The sequence below is a fragment of the Dasypus novemcinctus genome, chromosome 2 (assembly GCF_030445035.2).
Source record: "Dasypus novemcinctus isolate mDasNov1 chromosome 2, mDasNov1.1.hap2, whole genome shotgun sequence".
Taxonomy (NCBI): Eukaryota; Metazoa; Chordata; class Mammalia; order Cingulata; family Dasypodidae; genus Dasypus; species Dasypus novemcinctus.
In genome coordinates this window covers 61866846-61881709 of record NC_080674.1, presented here as the reverse complement: position 1 = coordinate 61881709, position 14864 = coordinate 61866846, and the positions used below count along the sequence as shown (strand labels likewise).

At 38.8% G+C, this 14864-nt stretch overlaps 1 protein-coding gene across 1 annotated transcript; it reads left to right on the top strand.

Annotated features, from left to right (window-relative positions):
- The first annotated feature begins 10923 nt into the window (after positions 1-10923).
- On the top strand, positions 10924-14864 carry SMIM15 (small integral membrane protein 15). Its single transcript, XM_004458856.5, has 3 exons — positions 10924-11043; positions 12335-12477; positions 13323-14864. The coding sequence occupies exon 3, from the start codon at positions 13345-13347 to the stop codon at positions 13567-13569; it is 225 nt and encodes a 74-aa protein (XP_004458913.1). The 5' UTR covers positions 10924-11043; positions 12335-12477; positions 13323-13344; the 3' UTR covers positions 13570-14864.

Below are 14864 nucleotides of genomic sequence, written 5' to 3'. Positions count from 1 at the left end.
TAACAATTACAGAATCAAAAAACATACTTTCATTTTATGAAATCAATATTTTGTTGTTGAGTCTTTGCACATTAAAAAAGAGTGGGGAGGGAAGCAGCTGTGGCTCAATCAGATGAGTTCCCATTTACCACATGGGAGGCCCTCAGTTCACATCCTGGGGCCTGCCTCCTTGTGAAGGCAGGCTCGCTTGCACGCCATGGAGCGCTGCCCAGCCTGCAGATGCTGTGGAGAGTCGACTCAGCAAGGTGATGCAACAAAAAGGGAGACAAGCAAGAACACAAAAGAGCCTGCAACAAATGGACACAGAGAACAGACAGCAGACAAGCTGCAAAGGGGGAGGGGAAAATTTTTTTTAAATTAAAAAAAAAAAAGAGTGGGGAGACAGATTTCCAGGAACATGGTGTCAGAGTAGGGTGGCAGGGCTAAGCTCTCTTATGAAAACAATGAAGGAAGAGCAAAAAGCTATGTGGGGAGTTGCTTTGGGGGGTCTGCCGACCACAAGAGTGCTGTGCACTGTCCAGGAGGGAAAGGGATAGAGAAAAGAAGAGGCCGTAGTGAAAACTATGCATTACTAGCTCCTGTGGCTGGGAACAGTACCCATCCACCACCCTCAAGGTGAACAGCCTGGGTGAAACGCATGGCTCAGTGTGGCTAACTAGAGGGGAATGGATGTCTTCCACGCAGGGAAGAGTGAGGGTGCATGGAGGGCAGAAAGTGGTTTCTCTTTGGTGAGTTTGGCTAGGGGAGACTGTTTTGAATCTTGGCTCTGTCCAAGCCGAATCACCAAGTGAAAGTTTAAAGAGACACCTCCAAGGAAAGGTTTGCTAAAAAGCACCATCTGCTGGTACATCAGGAAACTGCAGGAAGTAAAAATGCTTTTTGGAGTCTCCCAAGTCCTCGGTTCCCTGTGATCTGGTCTGTGCCCCATTAGTGGTCCCCTTGTCCTGTTTTGATAACTTAAGCTGGGCACTCTTAAAGACTTAGAATAAATTGAACCAAAAATTAAAGAACAGCCATGAAAGGAAACCATTAGGCAAGACAGAGAAATTGATGGTCAGGGTAAATTCACCACTATAAACAGACGCTTAGACATCAGCAAAAAATTACAAGCTGTACTAAGAAAGAGGAAGATACAGCCCAGCCATAGGTCCAAATAAAAAATACTGATGAGACACAGGATTTAAGACAACTACTCAATGACTGTCACACAATCTTGTAAAAGAGATAAAGGATACTAAGATGATACTGGGCAAACATAAAGAACAACCAGAAAGCCTCCAAAGAAAAGTAACAGAACTTATGGGAATGAAAGACATAACGGATGAAATTAAAAATACATTACAGGCATATAATGGCAGATTTTAATTGGTTGGAGACAGAACAAGGGAGTTGGAGGACAGAGCATCTGAACTTGAAAAGAGAACAGAAAGAGAAAAGGATGGGAAAAATGGAACAGGGTCTCAGGGAATTTAATGACAATGTGAAATGCACACACATACGTGTGATAAGTGTCCTGAGGGATGAAACGGGGTCCCTGTTATGGGACGAGAGGGGTCCCTGGCGTGGGGAAGAAAGCCTCGTACGGCCGCTGAGGCTTCCCTCGGGGGCTCCGAAGGCGTGGAGGGCGCATGACCCAGGAAGAAGTCATGGAGACAGGCTGATGGCACAAGTCTGGTTTATTGCGGAAGGGGATGCAGATTTATAGGATTGGGGAGTGGTGTGGCGGGTTCTGATTGGCTAGGGCAAATGCTGTTTCCATATAAGGCAATGTTCTGGCATTGGGCTAGTGATTGGCCAGTAGAGTATGTGCTAACTCTTGATAGGCTGACACTGTTACTAAGCTGATAGGTGGTTGTAAGCTGTTGCTGGGCAAACAGCGTACTAAGAGATTAGGTTTAAGGGAGGGGGGAGGGGAAGTGAGAGCTGGGCTAGGCGGGAGATAGGAAGGGGGAGGGCGGTGCCGGCTAGCGGTTAGCAGCAAAGGCCTAGTCAGGCGTGGTCACCTTGTCTAGGCCCAGTGGGCAGAGGCGGTGTCACCTCTTGCCGCACTGTTTGCCACTGAGGCAAGCCGGGTGCCCCTCCTCCCACAGTGTCCCAGAAGGAGAAAATGGAAAAGGGGCAGAAAAAACGTGTGAGGAAATAATGGTGGAAAACTCCCCAACCTTTGAAAAACATAAATGTCAATCCAAGAAGGACAAAGCACCTCAAACAGAATAAGTTTGAATAGACCTACTCTGAGACACTTATTATTCAGAATGTCAAATGCCAGAGATAAAGAGAGGATTCTGAAAGCAGCAAGGGAAAAGCAATATATCACATACAAGGGAAGCTCAATAAGACTAAGTGCTGATCTCTCATCAGAAACCATGGAGGAGAGAAGGCAGTGCTATGATATATTTAAGGTTCTGAAAGTGGAAAATTGCCAGCCAAGAATTCTTTATCCAAAAAAACTGTCCTTCAAAAATGAAGATGAGTTTAAAGTCTTCAGAGACAAACAAAAATTGGGAGAGTATGTTATCAAAAAAACAGATTTACAAGAGATACTAAAGGGAATTCTGGAACCTGAAAGGGAAAGACAAGGGTGAGAGATTTGGAGAAGAGTGCAGAAATGAAGACTATTAGTAAAGGTAACTAAAAGGATAAAAAGACAATAGTAAGATATAACAAAAAGTAAAAGGATAAATGGACGAAGTAATAACATTGAACATTTATGGATTGAACTTCCCAATCGAAAGACACAGACTGATAGAGTGGGTAAAAAAAATGAGCTATCTATATGCTGTCTACATGAGACTCACTTTGGACACAAAGACACAATCAGGCTGAAAGAAAAAGGTTAGAAAAAGATATTAAATGCAAACAGTGACCAAAAAAGATCTGGAGTAGCAATATTAATATTGGAAAAATAGATTTTAAATCAAAACTGTGTAGGAGATGAAGAAGGTCATTATATATTAATAAAAGGGACAATTCACCAGGAAGAAATTACAATAGTAAATTTTTATGTACCTAAGTTGGGGGTCCCAAAATACATTAGAGACACAATGGCAATACTGAAAGGAAAATTAGACGTCTTTACAATAATAGTTGGAGACTTTATTGTACTACTCTCAGTGGTATATCTGGACAAAGGATAAATAAGGAAACAGAGCTTAAATAATATAAATGAATTAGCTCTAACAGACATTTATAGAGCATTACACCCCCAAAGAGCAGGACATACATTTTTCTCAAGTACTCATGGATCTTTCTGCAGGAAAGAACACGTTGGGTCACAAGGCAGGTCTCAATAAATTTTAAAAGAGTGAAATTATACAAAACACTTACTCTGATCATAATGGAATGAAGCTGGAAATCAGCAATAGGTAGAAAAAGGGAAAATTTACAAATATAGGGAGATTAAACAACACTCTTAATAATCAGTGGGTCAAAAAAGAAATTGCAAGAGAAATCAGTAAATATCTTGAGACAAATGACAATGAGAACACAGCATATCACAACCTATGGGATACAGAGAAGGCATTGCTGAAAGGGAAATTTATAACCATCAAAAAAGAAGAGTGAGCTAAAATTGAAGACCTAACTGCACACTTAGAACAGCAAACTAATCCCAAAGCAAGCAGCAGGAAAGAAATAACAAAGATTCGGGAAGAAATAAATGAAATTGAGGCAAAAATACCCCCCAAAACAACAGAGAGAATCAACAAAACCAACACCTGTTTCTTTGAGATCAACAAGATTGACAAACACTTAGCTAGACTGACAAAAAATGAAGATACAAATAAATAAAACAGAAATGAAAAGGGGGGATATTATCACTGATCCCACAGTAATAAAAGAAATAAGAGGATACTGTGAATAACTGTACACCAAAAAACTAGACATGATGATGAAATGGAAAAATTACTAGGACATACAAACAACCTACACTGACCCCAGAAGAAATAGAAGACCTCAACAAACCAATCCCAAGTAAGGAGATTGAAATAGTATCAAAAAACGCACAAAATGAGAAGTCCAAGACCAGATGGATTCATAGATGAATTCTACCAGTCATTCAAAGAAGATCGATACCAATCCTGAACAAAATATTACAAAAACTGAACAAGAGGGAACACTACCAAATTCATTCTACGAGGCCAACATTACCCTAATACCAAAGCCAAAAAAAAGATGCTATGAAAAAAGAAAATTACAGATCAATTTCTCTAATGAATATAGATGCAAAAATCCTCAACAAAATACCTGCTAACCAGATCCAAAGGAACATTTGAAGAATTATACACCACGGTCAAGTGGGTTTTATCCCAGGTATGCAAATTTGGTTCAACACAAGAAAATCTATTAATGCAATACATCACATTAATAAATTAAGAAAAATCTCATAGTCATTTCAATTGATGCAAAAAAGCCAAATGACAAAATGCAGCATCCTTTCTTGATAAAAGCACTCCAAAAGATAGGAATAGAAGGACCTTTCTCAACATGTAAAGTGCATATATGAAATACCCACAGCTAATAATGTATTCAATGGTGAATGACTGAAAGCTTCCCCGCCAAGATGAGGAGCAAGACAAGAATATCTACTGTCGCCACTGTTAAGCTTTTTTTTTTTTAAAAAGATTTATTTATTTATGCCCCCACCCCTGGTTGTCTGTTCTCTGTGTCTATTTGCTGCGTCGTCTTCTTTGTCCGCTTCTGTTGTTGTCAGCGGCACAGAAATCTATTTCTCTTTTTGTTGCATCATATTGTGTCAGCTCTCCATGTGGGCGGCGCCATTCTTAGGCAGGCTGGACTTTCTTTCACACTGGGTGGCTCTCCTTATGGGTTGCACTCCTTGCGCGTGGGGCTCCCCTACGCAGGGGACACCCCTGCGTGGCACGGCACTCCTTGCGCGCATCAGTACTGCGCATGGGACAGCTCCACACGGATCAAGGAGGCCCAGGGTTTGAACCGCAGACCTCCCACGTGGTAGATGGACGCCCTAACTACTGGGCCAAGTCTGCTTCCTGCCACTGTTATTCTATATTGTGCTAGAAGTTCTAGCTAGAGCAATTAGGCAAGAAAGAGAAAAAAAAGGGTACCCAAATAGGAAAGGAAGAAGTATAACTTCCTTTATTCACTGACAATATAATTCTATACCTAGAAAATCATGAAAAATCCACAAGAAAGCTACTAGAACTAATAGATGACTTACGCAAAAATTGGTAGCATTTCTACACACTAATCATGAGCAATATAAGGAGGAAGTCAGAAAAAAATTCCAGTTACCACAGTGACTAAAAGAATCAAAGATTTAGGAATAAACTTAACCAAGGACAAAACTACAAAACATTGCTTAAAAGGAACCAAAGACCTAAATAAATGGAAGAACATTTCGTGTTTGTGGATTAGAAGACTAAATATCATTAAGATGTCAATTCTAGGGACGCGGACTTGGCCCAATGGATAGGGCGTCTGCCTACCACCTTGACCCGTGTGGAGCTGGCCCATGTGCAGTGCTGGTGTGTGCAAGGAGTGCTGTGCCACTCAGGGGTGTCCCCCGCATAGGGGAGCTCCACGCGCAAGGAGTATGTCCCGTAATGAGAGCCGCCCAGCGTGAAAGAAAGTGCAGTCTGCCCAAGAATGGCACTGCACACATGGAGAGCTAACACAGAAAGTTGACGCAACAAAAAGAGACACAGATTCCCGTGCCACTGACAACAACAGAAGCGGACAAAGAAGAACATGCAGCAAATGTACACAGAGAACAGACAACGGTGGGGAGAAATAAATAAGAAATAAATCTTTAAAAAAAAAAAAGATGTCAACTCTACCTAAACTGATTTACAGATTCAATGCAATTGCAATAAAAATGCAACCAGCCTTTTTTTTTTTTTTTAACAGAAGTGGAAAAGCTAATTATCAAATGTATTTGGAAGGATAAGGGGCCCTGAAGAGCAAAAAATGTCTTTAAAAAGAAGAAGTTGGAGGACTCCTGCTTCCTGACTTTAAACCATATTACTTAGTTAGCTACAGTGGTAAATACAGCATGGTACTGGCATAGTCAGGCTGACCAATGGAACTGAATTGAGAATTCAGAAATAGACCCTCACTTCTACGATCAAGTGATACTTGACAAGACTATCAAACCCACCCAGCTGGGTCGAACAGTCTATTTCACAAATGGTGCTGGGAGAAATGGATATCTGAAGCTAAAAGAAAGAGGAACCTTATCTTACCCTTATACAACAATGAACTCAAACTGGATCAAAGACTTAAATATAAAATTGAGAACTATAAAATTCCTGGAAGAAAATATAGGGTAACATCTTCAAGTTCTTGTGGTAGGTGGTGCTTTCTTAAGCCTTACACCCATAGCACGAAAAACAAAAGAAAAAAATAGATAAATGGGACTGCCCCAAAATTAAACACTTTTGTGCTTCAAAATGACTTTTTTAAGAAGATGAAAAGGTAGCCTACTTATTGGGAGAAAATTTTCAGAAACCAGATATCCAGTAAGGGTTTGATCTCATTGTTACATAAAAAGGTCATACAACTCAATGACAAAAGGACAAGGAAACCAATTAAAAAAATGGGTAAGACTTCAAAAGAACTTTCTCAAAGAAGAAATACAGATGGCTAAAAAACACACAAAAAGATGCTCAACATCAGTAGCTATTAGAGAAATGCAGATCAAAATTACAATGAGATACAATTTTACACTTTATAGAGTGGCCAGTATTTTAAAAAAAACAGAAAACTACCAGTGCCGGAGAGTATGTGGAGAAATAGGGACACTCCTTCACTGTTGGTGGGAATGTAAAATGGTGCAGCTTCTGTGGAAGACAGTTTGACAGTTCCTCTGGAAGTTAAATATAGAAATGCCATATGATACCTCTTAATATTTTTTAATGCAACATTGTGTGGGAACCTTGTATCTTTTTTAAAAAAAAGAGAAAAATAAATTTATTGAAAAAAAAAAGAATACCATATGATTTGGCAATCCCACTACTAGGAATAGAACTCGAAGCAAGGACATAAAGAGACATATGCATAGGAATGTTCATAGTGGCATTATTCACAATTACTAAAAGATGGAAACAACCCAGGTGTCCACCAACCAATGAATGGATAAACAAAATGTGGTATATACATACAATGGAATACTATTCAGCTGTAAGAAGGAATGAACTTGGCATGCATATGACAACACGGATGAACTCTGAGGACATTATGTTGCAGTGAAACAAGCCAGACACAAAAGGACAAATATTGTATGGTCGCACTACTATGAATTAAATACATTGAGTAAACCCATGTAGTTAAACTAGAGTACAGATTACTAGGGGATACAATGTGGATTGAAAAGGGAGAGCTGATGCTAAATGTATGTAGAATATTTAATAAGGAGGATTGTAAATGTGGGGAAATGGTTAGTTGATGGTAACACATTATAGTGAGTATAATCAACACTGCTGATTTGCAAATGTGATTGGGGCTAAATAGGGTAGTCCAGGGAGGTTAATGTCAATTGAAAGAAAGTTAGAGGAGAAACTAGGGACTGTACAACATAGTGATTTTGACGGTGGATGTGGTTAATAGTACAACACAAGAATGTTCCTCTATTACAAGGTATTAAGAATATGGTGATACATGGCAAAAATACAAGTAATGTAACATAGAGACTATAGTTAACAGTAATATTGTAATAGTTTTACAGAAATAGCAAAGAAGGCATTAGATCAGTGCTAAGAGTCAGTAATGGGGGGGTAATAGGGGGATGGGATTTTTGCTTTTGGATTAATGAAAACATTCTGAAATGAACTGAACTTATAGCAGCACAACTCTGTGATGATACTGAGAGTTACTGTGTGACCAGTTTGGATGGACTGAACAAGGCAGGAGACCATATAACAAGTGAACACTAAGGTGAATGATGGACTGTGGTTAACAGTACAAATATGAGAACATTTTCTCATAAACTATAACAAATATATAATCTTAATACATGGTATTAATAATAGGATGGTGTGTGGGAAAAACAGGAATATAAGTTATGAACTATAGATGGCAGTAATATTATGGCAAAGTTCTTTCATCATTTGTACAAAATGTGTCACAACAATGTAAGGTGTTGGTGGTAGGATGATGTATGGGAATCCTGTATGGTATGCACCACTGTTTAACTCACAACTTCCCAAATGAAAAAAAATTTTTTTTTAAAAGAGTGAGGATTTTGTTCAGACATGTTGAAAATCCTGCTCTACTTATTAAGTCTCTGGTTCCTTATTTGTAAAGTGAGTATAACACTACTACTTTGTGGGGTTTAGTTTCAGGATTAGCAATAATGAGGCAAAGCACATAGCCAAGTACCCAGTACATAGTAAATACTCAATAAACTGCTTTTAGAACAATGATTATTTTTCAGTGTGATCTCCAAATATCACTAAAACCTTATTATTATTATTAATCACACGAATATGCCTATTAAGAAATGTATTTACATTGTGTTTCAATGGAAGGAAAAAAATCCAGAAAATAAAACTTAATTTAGAAACCAATTCCATCAATATGAGGCACATACGTGAAGAGATACTGCAAGGAAATAAGGACAAAATGTTAAGCAGGTGACAGAGATTGCAAAGTCTTTAGTCAAGTCTAACTTATAATAAAATCTTATTCAAGCTCCATTCACTGCACAATTTTCACATTTCAGGGTGAAATGTAACTGTGCACCATCTAAGGAAAAAGGTTTTTAAAATCAAATGACATAAGACTAAAAAGGATTACCTTCTTAAGAGAAAAAAAACTTAGAATTTTGGAAGGCTCCTTTTACAAAATATAACTGCAATACAATACACCAGTCACTGCTGATCAGTAATCATTCTTGTGCATAGACAGACCCTGCTTAAATAAAAATGTAAGGTTTAATTTATTAAAATTACATAAAATGTAAAATTTCATTTTTTAAAAGTAAATAAAAGGCCATAATGCAAACAGACCTTATTTCCTTGTTATTTTAAATTGGTATTTTGAAAAACATTCAAGAGAGAAAAGACTGCTTAAATATCTTTTCAAATAAGAAATAATAAGACCTTAAGAAAACTGGCTACGATGTTTTTACTAAATACATTACTTGGCTGCTGCTTATAAGACATAATCCGAAAGATGGGCAAATCTTGTCCGATTTATAGCATTTTAAGACTGGAAAGGCACTAGAGATCACATCGTGCACTTCCCACATACAGAAAAGGAACTGGGCTCAGGATAATTTACTAGAATACACACATCAGTGCTGACTGAGACAAGATCTGTGAACCTGACCTCACAAGCGATGACTCTTCACTATAGAAAGTAGTACACAACATTTGAACCAATCTTAATACCACCTTTTGTTAAGACAATGCAGTTTCCAATAATAATCTTCCCTGTGGTAACTCCTATATCACTCTTTGGCTTGCAGCCTGCTCTAATAGTCAAGCTAGATGAGTAAAATTTGACTGTGAAAACGTAGTCTACAAAATAGCCAGAGATACAGAGACTTCATTTTTATGCACGCCGTAAGAATCTTCTCCTGCAAAACTCCTATGCTTTTAACCAGGGAGGTGGTAACTGAGAAAAGTACATCCATGATTTAAGAAAACATATACGCTGGCTCCTGGAGTGAAGTATGTTAAAATAATAAACTGTCACCTCCTCCTGGAATCACTAGGGCAAGGTCTTCAAATCACACAAAGTTACCTCCAGCAAGTAGTTTTCAATACACACTGCAGCGACTGAGTCTGCTTTTTCGGCTACTACAGGTATAGGCTAGGTCTAGGCAGCACAGGCTCTGAAATGATCATCCAAGTTCTCAAACAAGAATGAGGAAGAAAACAACAGCTGGTAACACACAAACATTAACATGTGCCCAACTGAACAGTATTTTAGATCATTAGATTATCTGCCATAAACTTGTTTCCTGGAAAATAATAGTTACTGCTTGTATACCTAGTTATACATGTCACAGCTTGCTCCTCAGAGAGAACATTCTATAGTCTTTCAAGAATAAAAACTTGCTTGCTTTGGCACACAACTATGAAGAGGTCTTGCAAAAATTGCCAGAGATAGTCAAACAAAGCAGTTTGGTGCAAGTAAAATTTGGGCACCAACCAAACCAGAGCTAATTTTTCAGTTCCTGTATATGAGAAGACAATACTAACTCACCCTTTCTGCTTGTTGACTTTTGCAACGCTTTATTTGTGTATTCAAAGAACAAGTACCTCTGTGGGAACTCTATGCTCAAGCAGTTTAAGTTTACTTTGGGCGAGTATGGATCATTCTTTTGTAAAATGAGTTAGGTTCTTAAATTAAAAACAAACAAAAAACCTTTTTCACCGAGCATGCTTGCGCTTTCCCTTAGTAACAAGGTTCAGTGGATCCACGACGGTCCAGCTACTTCTTTGCCCCATTTATTTAAGAATTTAACTGTTGCTCAATCAGAAGATGAGGGGCGCGGGGCGCGGTGTGAACCAGCAGGAACTTGAGAGAATCCTTCAAGGGTCATTGCGTGACCCTCACCTTGGCTTTGAGCGTTTGGGGATACCAAGTGCCTTCTCGCTGTCGCTGTTCTGAGTTTCCAGGGCCCAAAGACCTCAGCCACGCATCGAACTGTCTCGCTTCAACAGGGGAGACAGGGATCTGTTTTCCAACTGATCTTGGGGGCAAAGACAGAGGACCCTCAGAGGTTTCGGAACCGCACCTCGAGGCCGGAGGCCCGAGCCCGCCCCGCACCTTCACACCCACCCCGTCGTCCGGGTAGGAGGCGCCGACCTCGGGCCCGGCCAAGAGGGCCTGGGGCCACGGCTCGCCCTCGCGGCCTCACCTGCCGCTCCTCGGAAATCCCAGCGCCGCCCCACCCCGCCCCCGCGTCCTGCAAAGCCGGAGTCCCGGGCCTACTCCAACAGGGCCGCGACCGGAAATTGGCACCTCGACTTCCTTACCCTGGACTCGAAGGTTGGAGCCGGCCTGTGGGCGGGACGGGAAAGTCGCGACTTCCGCCTTCCTGGTTCCGGTCTGGCGGTGAGTGGGGAATGGGGGTTCTGCGCTTCGCTCTTGGGGTAGGAGGTAGGAAAGGCTGGTGTACGGCTGCTGCCATAGTTTTGTCTCCGTCCCAGCGGAGTCGGTTACGGCTTCAGGGACGCGAGGCGTGGCAGGGCCCGGATGCCTGGGCCAGTCTCGCTGGGCCCGCTGTGGGATGAGCGGCCCTGCCTATTATGCCTGGGGTCCGGGGTGAACGTGGCCCCCATGCACCAGCGGCCCTGTTAGATGAGCAAGGGATAAAGTTTAGGAAGGGGAGAAAGGCAAAGGAGAAATTGCGGGTGGCGGTAAAATGCCACCAGCTGCAGTTCAGGCGCTGCACGGGTCCGGAGATCAAGCCCGGTCGACCCCTTTAGGACAGAAGAGTGATTCTTAGTGCTGAGAGTGGGAGGTGCTCGGCGTTTGGGTCCTAAATTGAGGTTCACGGAAGGTGTGCGGTCTGTGGATGATTTCGTTGAGTTAATTGCTAAAACTTTACTCTAAACCAGGTCCTTCACTCCCTTTAATCATTATCGCAAAGTTCTTTTGGTTATCTCTGAAACTTGAATTAGTTAATTCATGACTGGGCTGGAGAAGCAGAAGGAACACATCGATTCTGGAGCGCTTAAGCCCTGGGTCCTTGACTGTGGTTGGGGTCGTGTGAAGTCGGGGGCTAGGATATTTAGCAATATCTTAAGCCCTTTTATGTGCCCTCAGTTTAAAAAGAGACATTTTTGTTGAAAAACCGTAGAAAGATATAATTTAAAACATTGAAAGTTTTCTTGATGTAGTGGGATTGTAGATAATTTGTATTTTGTTTTGGTTATCTCTACAGAGAACACGAATTGTATAATAGACAAAAAAAACCTTCAAAGACTTAAGGCGACGTGCTTCATTTTGTAACGGTGTACCTAATTAAAAATTTTTAAAAAAATATATAATCTTCAACTTTTAAGTATAAAAAGTTGAAGATCTAGGAATGAATTTACTCTAAAACTTCTGAGTCTTTTTGTATATCAGTGAGTTTATTTTTATGTCAATGGGGCTCATAAATTTTATTATTGAAATAAGTGATTTAATAGTAAAATATTTGGTTGCCATTAATTAAGATTTTTCTTCCAGAGCATTTGCAGTTGTAGTAAATTCAATTAAAAGGAAGAAATAGATAATACCTACAATGTGCCAGGCACTTTTCCATGTCGTTTATAGGTTGCATATACAGAATTTAGAAATTTTCCATTTAAATTTTTATGACTATCCTGAAAGTTGTAACAATTTTTTCCTTTTTGCTTAGTCTTTTCAACCACCTATTCAACAGATTTTAAACGTTCTCTCAGAAGTGTATGGTAGAAATAAAGAAGACAACCAAGGGTCATCTGAAATTGTGATTGGCTCTCTAATAATCCCAGGAGAAAGAGATCACTACTCAAGCAGAAGGTAGATGATTGTCTAATCCCAGTGGCTGTATGTGCATCCATTCCCCACCCAGTAATTTTCTCCACTTTGAATAGAGGTTGACACAAACATGAAAGGTAGAAGAACCTCTGGGGCAAAACAGAAAATGTCACTCAAGTCCATGCTATCTTTATTTGCCACATGCCCTTCCTTACCAGTCCAAAAATGAACAAAATTCATGGCCTCTGCTTTGGTTACTTTTCCCACTTATTAAATTGTTTATCCCACATGATAGTCTGTAAAGCTGAAAGAAATCCTAAAATAGCTTGTCCCTTTTTCCTTATACCTCTTGGCATATGAATGTGGATATAATATGGCTCCATTACTGTCTACTTTTCATTCCGGGAAATAGCCATCTATTACCCTTTCTTTCTCTGAGAGCATTTTACATGTGTTCTGTGGCTTCTCTTTTTCAAACCAAATTTGCTGATCTATATTTTTGTTAATTAATACTTGGTAATACTAAGGATATGTCAAAAACGACAAACAGGAATCAGCTGTTCCTGAAATGTGAGTAAAATGCAAGACTCTTATAAAAGTCTGCTGCTAAATAAAGTTTGTTTTGAATATAAGAGGCATATGAGAATGCATAGTCCTTATGACAGATTCCACATGGTTTTTACTTTTATTTTCTGTACCTGTCACTATTCTGGTTGTTCCTTGTTGAATAATTTTTAAAAACCTGGTAATATTAGTCGCTATTAATATAGTATTTTTTTTAACCTGAGAGATATTGGAATTTTGCATTAACTAGTTGTCTGATGTAACTTTTTCAAAATTTGATGAACCAGTCTTTTTCCTGTTGTATTTTTTTCTTTCTCCCACAGTTTTCCTAAAACCACTACAGAGATGTTTGATATAAAGGCTTGGGCTGAGTATGTTGTAGAATGGGCTGCAAAGGACCCATATGGCTTCCTTACGACAGTGATTTTGGCTCTTACTCCATTGTTCCTAGCAAGTGCTGTACTGTCCTGGAAATTGGCCAGGATGATTGAGGCCAGGGAAAAGGAACAGAAGAAGAAACAAAAACGTCAAGAAAATATTGCAAAAGCCAAACGACTAAAAAAGGATTGAAGAAAAGAACAGGCTCTGCAACCAGAGGAAAATCATTTGGAAAATTATGCAGCTTTGGAAGGACTCACTAAGGTTCCTTTGGATTTTATGACAGTATTGTATAGTAAACAAAGTGTGACCATATGGAAGAATCATGTCAGTTATGACCTCAGTACTGTAGTAATTTAGGCTTGAGTGTAGAAGTTTGTTGGTATCTGTGATAGTTATTGGGCAAATTAGCATTTATTATGCTACAAAATCTTAGTAACTGACTTTAATCATTTGCTATTTTGTAGCATATCTACAAATATGCTACAAATATCTACAAGCATATCTGAAATAAAAATATTCTATGGAGAAAAAAATGACTTTGGTTACAAACTAATCAAATAATAGCTTACATCTGGGCAAAGAATGTAAATGAACTATCCTCTATGAGATGAAGGGTCTGTTTGGGCTTTAAAAAGATATAGTATATTAAAAAGATGCAGTGTATTAATCACATCTTTTGTCAGTATTGCTTTTTTCTGAGAATATAATCATTTCTGGCTTAAAGCAAAATAATCTTTATCTTATGTATAGTTTTTCTGGTTTTCAGCCTTTATAGTGGTAATCCATTTTGCATTTTTTTAAATCTAATTTTATAAAGTATTCTCTTGTCTTGACTAGTAGAATACCTCCTGCTAGATATAACAATTTTTGTATTTATGAGCACTGCCATTTTCTTAGAGATGACTTGTTGAGCAGAATAAAATTATAATTTTAAGCTTGCAGTACAAATGCCAAACATTGTAATATCTTGGAACCAGTTTATTCTTGCTTGTGCTAAGTTAAAATTCTAACCGGGTAATTTGCTTATTACATAGATACCACTTTTGTTTTTACTCCATTTTTTGTTTAATACGTGATAATAATGTCCTATACTTTTTTATTAGACAGTTTTAAGGTAAAAATTAAAATTTCTAGTTTCTTTTAAGGAGAACTCTTAAGATGAACAGTTAAGTCATACTTCCTAAGTTGTAAGAGGAGCTTGGAAAAATTTTGTTGAGCATAGTAGTAATTGGAGTGAAAATAGGTAAGTTATGTCAAAAGAGGAATGTAACATTTAGAGGTAAAGTAATATAATTGGAATTTTTCACATTTAAACACGACTTTTGTAAATGTGTGGTCCAAGAATATTTTTCATGCTCAGTCTTTATTAGCTTATTAATGTTTTCCCCACTTTTTATATGAATTTTAAGTTATAAAAAAAATGTCCAACAGCTCTAATTTAAAAATGAAACTACATATTGAAATAAATTTGATATTTTTATAAA

Coding starts and splice junctions, on each gene's coding strand:
- SMIM15 (XM_004458856.5), top strand. CDS start 13,345: ATGTTTGATATAAAGGCTTGGGCTGAGTATGTTGTAGAATGGGCTGCA.